General features: G+C 46.2%; 1 protein-coding gene across 1 annotated transcript; it reads left to right on the forward strand.

The window, feature by feature from the left end:
• Nucleotides 1-3818: 3818 nt before the first annotated feature.
• Nucleotides 3819-4702, forward strand: LOC134380813 (GTPase IMAP family member 4-like; the record flags this gene model as incomplete). The annotated part of the gene is given in 2 exon segments (XM_063100975.1): nucleotides 3819-4149; nucleotides 4152-4702. Coding segments are annotated over 2 exon segments (882 nt in total), but the record flags the coding sequence as incomplete, so codon positions are not given.
• Between the last annotated feature and the right edge of the window lie 250 nt (nucleotides 4703-4952).

The following is a 4952-nucleotide window of genomic DNA, read 5'->3' on the forward strand; positions in this document are numbered from 1 at the left end:
ATAGATCTACCATATGACCCAGCTATTCTATTGCTGAGAATATATCCAGAGGAATGGAAATCATCATGTTGAAGGGATACCTGTACTCCCGTGTTTGTTGCAGCACTACTTACAATAGCCAAGAGTTGGAACTCACCCAATTGTCCATCATCAGATGAGTGGATAAGGAAAATGTGGTACATATACACAATAGACTATTGCTCTGCTATAAAAGAGAATGAAATAATACCATTTGCAGCAACATGGATGGACTTAGTGAAAATTATATTAAGTGAAATAAGCCAGGCACAGGAAGAGAAATACCACATGTTCTCACTAATTTGTGGAAGCTAAAAATAAATAAATAAATAAATTAATTAACAAACAAACAAACAAACAAATAAATAAATATACACACAAATAAACAGGGGGCAGGGGAGAAGATACAATGATCACAATAATTCCTTGATCTTGCTGTCCTGGCCAAAGTTTGTTCCAATAAGAGTTCTTTAAACATCTTTCTCCATTGCAAAACATTCATAGGTAGCAATGAAGAAGACATTAATAATTAATATCATGTTTCTATGACCCTAAGCATTGATTAAGAAGGAAAGGATTGTCACTTTCACACATCAGATATAAGCTGGACATAATGATCAATCCAAGAGAGGCAAGAAACAGGGGGATTGTTTATCAATTTATTTATTCAACAAATATTTATTGAGAATTACTTTTTGCTCAGTATTGTGCTTGTCCCCCAGTAATAAAGAGAAATATAAGACACATATCGTTGTCCCATCACAAAGCTTATAGTCTAAAGGGAGATAGTAAAAAATTGGGCAAACAAGTTCCTACTGTAATTTGTATTCTGTATGAACCTGCTGGGTGTGAGAGCCAGAAGCACGTAGGCCACAGCAGAGCTGGTAGTGTTGGGGAACAGGTGCTGGGGGACAGGTGCTGGAGAAGATTTCTGTAGAGAGCAGAGGCCCGAGGCCTGAGCAGGAATGTGCTGGGCACTGAGTAGGAGGGAGCGCTCCAGGGAGAGGGAACAGTTCTGCAAAGGTCGAGACATCGGGAGGAACGTAGAGGATGTGAGGAGCACTGAGGTGGCCAGTGTGGCTCAAGCCTTACAGGAGAGAAGGTAGGGGGCTGTGCAGAGCCTCGGGGACCACTGTAAGGCTTTCAACTATTTCCTAAAAGCTATAGGAAGCCACTAGGGAATCTAACAAGAAAAAACATAAAATTCTAATTTGAAAACAACATCTGACTGTAGAATAGAAAAGGAAAGGAAGGTGAGATGGTCCATTAGGAGCCTGTTACATTCACTGCAAACAAATGGCAGTGGATTGGATTGGCATGAAGATGGAGAAAAGTGGATAATTTTCAGTTTCTAGAAGTAGAGTCAATAGGATTTGGTGATGGGCTGGTGAAACTGAGGAAAGAAGAATTGTAGATGACCCCAAGTTTCTGCAGAAGCACCAAGCTGGATGGTGATGCATCTGCTGCGACGGGGAATCATGGCTGGGGAGGAGTCCAAGGCTTCTGGCCAAGCGCTGCTTGAGATGCCATGACACAGCGCCATGGAGAAGTTGGGTGCGATGCGATAGGTGGGAACTCTGAAGGGTGCAGGCCACAGACTTCGTATCAAAGGCATCACAGCAATGATTCGCTGGGTCATTGAGGAGGGGAAGGGGCCAGAGCCAATGTCGAGGAAGGACTGGGAGCATTTATGTTTGTGTAAACAAATAAAAAGAAACAATCTGAAAATGAGACGAAATGGAGAGCTGAGGAAATGAGGCAAGAGAGACCAGACTGGTAAGTTTATGGCAAAAAGGAAAGTGGAATTTGTTGGCTATGGGAGGTCAGGGATTCCAGTGACTGTCCATCTCCCTAAAGTGACATGGTTATGTTTCTTTATCTACAGGCATTCACACTGCCATCGCCGCCCAAGACAGTGGCACGAGTTCCAGCCCTGGCAATCCAGGGACCCGCCTCGGTGAGTGGGGTTTCAGGCTCCACTGCCAGAGTGCAGGGAGGAGGGTGGGCAGGGGAGGCAGGCAGGGGGCTCCTCCCATCCAGAAAGCCAGAGCCCACTGGAGCAAGACAAAAGTATTCCCAGCCCCATTTTCCATCATCTCTGCATTTACCACCCTGTACCATTGCTCTCGACTACACGTTCTCCTCATGATGTGTCCATAACAGCTCAGTGGAGGAGATATTGAAATACCCTCCGATGGATTCAGGCCTCTGCACGATTTCTTTTTTCCTGCTTGTTACAACATGGACGCACCAGAACAGCTGGTTGTAGCCACTCTGGCTGTTTCTCTGCCCCTCTCTTCATCCTGGGGGAGAACTGGGAAGGAGCAGTGTGGGAGTAACTGATCCCTCATCCACGTTCCTAGTTTTCCTACTCCTGGTGGCTTCACTATACCCAGCAAATTTAGGAGGCGGACTCACCTGGTATGTCACCTCACCATCCCTGGACTTCCTTATCCTCAGAAATTGGCTATGTCAGTTGAGCTTTTGCTGGTGTAGCAAATGATCCCACAACTGAGTAGCTTAAAGTATCAACCATCAGTTCTGTGTCAGCTTGGGGAGCTCGGAGAGTCTCAGGCACACGTTCATGAGCCTGCGGTAAGCTGGTGGTTCCTAGGCCACTGGATGATCTTGCGTAGGCCTGCAGATGCATCTGGTAGTTAGCAGGCTCTTGGGCAGGCCAGGGTGACAGGAATACTGGGCCTTGTTACCATGGTCTAAAGGGCTGGTCCAGGCTTCTTCACAAGGCAGCTGCAGGGGGGACAGAAGGAGAAGGGCCCCCATGGAACGTGCACAATTTTGCAGTTTCTGCTTGCATCGTGCTTTCTACTGTCCTATTGTCCAGAGCAAGCCACATGGCCACCCAGATTCAGGGTCAGAGGGAAAGCGACATCTTGATGGGTGGAGCTGCAAATCTACATCCCAGAGAGGCGTACAGGAATGGGAATAATTTGTGGCTCAATTTGCAGTCTGCCCCACGGGTTGTCATCCATTTACTAACAACATTGGCAAGTTGGAGGCATGTTGGAGGTGGCCTTTGTTGCTTTTTCATTTGTCCTGCTATGATTTTCTTACTCCCCCTCCCTGTGGCCAACCAGTGCTCTCTGGACATACTTAGCATGGGGTCTTCCACTGTGACGCTAACTCAATAATAGTGTGAACTCCCACCCACAATTTTCCTTAGATAATCTTAGCCTTTCTTTGTCCAATATTCTCAATCATACAACTTTTGTAAATATACGTCTTTTATCCCAGGATTCTGGTTATCAAATGTGGAAAACAGTGCCTTAAGGAAAGTGATGGGTTACATAAACCACCTACCTTCCTTCTTAATGGGAAGAAAAGTTCCATTTTGAATAGAAATTGGAAAAACAAAGCTCCCTCTGCAGATGCCCCAAAGTCACGTTTTGTGTTACTTCTTGCTATACATTGTTAGGAACAGCTGTCAGCAGCAGCTCATGGTCCTCTTCTGAAACCACTTGTTTCCTCCTCTATAGGCTCCATAGCTACAAAAGGGCACAGTGAGGAGCTCAAGGGAATCCCCAAAAGAGAGACCAATCACAGGAGGTTGAGGTAAGGCAGTTGCCCAAGTACTGCAATGTGGACATCAGGCCTAGAGGGCTTCCTGCTGACTTCCTGTGAGTGCAGAGGTGATGCAGGGGGAAGTCCACAGGCAGCAACAGAGAGAGCGTGGGGAGGGCCGGGGGCTCTGGGGAAACTGTTGCAGCAGATTCTAACACTGTGGCATTTGTTTTCTTGATGTACCAGGGCCTGGAGAACAAGACTGCTGAAATTCACAACTGAGAATTGTCTTACTGGGTAAAACTGGAGCAGGAAAAAGTGCGGCAGGGAACAGCATCCTTGGAAGGAAAGTGTTTTGTTCTGGCATTGCAACAAAATCCATTACTGAAACCTTTGTGAAAGACAGCAGCTGGTGGAATGAAAGAGAACTTGTCGTTTTGGATATGCCTGGTGTTTTCAACACCGAGGCACAGGATGCTGACACGCACAAGGAGATTGCTCGCTGCATCCTCCAGACCTCGCCAGGGCCCCACGCTCTGGTCCTGGTGGTCCCACTGGGCCGCTACACTGAGCAGGAGCACAAGGCCACACAGAAGATCCTGAAAATGTTTGGACACAGGGTAGAAGATTCATGATTCTCTTATTCACCCGGAAAGATGACATTGATTTCCATGATTACTTACAGGAAGCTCCAGAAGGCATTCAAATGCTGATGGGCAAGTTCGGTGATCGCTACTGTGTGTTCAACAACAGGGTGAACGGGCCTGAACAGGTGACCCAGAGGGCACAGCTGCTGGTGCTGGTCCAGCGCATTGTGATGGAGAACAAAGGAGAATGTTACACCAATAAGATGTACCAAAGGGCTGAGGAAGAGATTCAGAAACAAATCGAAGTGATACAAGAGCATTACAGGGCAGAGCTGGAGAGAGAGAAAGCGCAGATCCGAAAGGAGTATGAAGAGAAGATCAGAAACCTGGAAGATAATCTGAAGCAGAAGAAGAGAAGGGAGGAAATGGAGAGGAGGCTGGAGGAAAAGGAGACCGAGTATTCTTCAAAGCAGCAGAAAGCCAGATCGGAAGATGAAAGTCAGAACCGGATACTTGATATCATCTTAAAAATATTACAGATTGCTTCTGACATTTTCTTTCATCTGTTTACAGATTAAACTTAACAAAAATCGGTCTATATTTCCTGCATATTCATTCTCTGGTAACCTTGCCCCACAGGACCATTCTCCAAAGTCAGAGTGCTCCAGTTTCTTTCTCTCAGGCTCTCAGGACTGAGCATAGTAAAGCTTACTATTGGCAATTGGTAGATACATGATTGACTTAGCAGGAGAGGGTCAAATTCTCAATTTGTGAAACTCTAGAGCAGAAAGTGTTGATGCTTGCTCCCTTCCGGATGCTTGCTCAGAC

Source organism: Cynocephalus volans, chromosome 6 (genome assembly GCF_027409185.1).
Source record: "Cynocephalus volans isolate mCynVol1 chromosome 6, mCynVol1.pri, whole genome shotgun sequence".
Taxonomy (NCBI): Eukaryota; Metazoa; Chordata; class Mammalia; order Dermoptera; family Cynocephalidae; genus Cynocephalus; species Cynocephalus volans.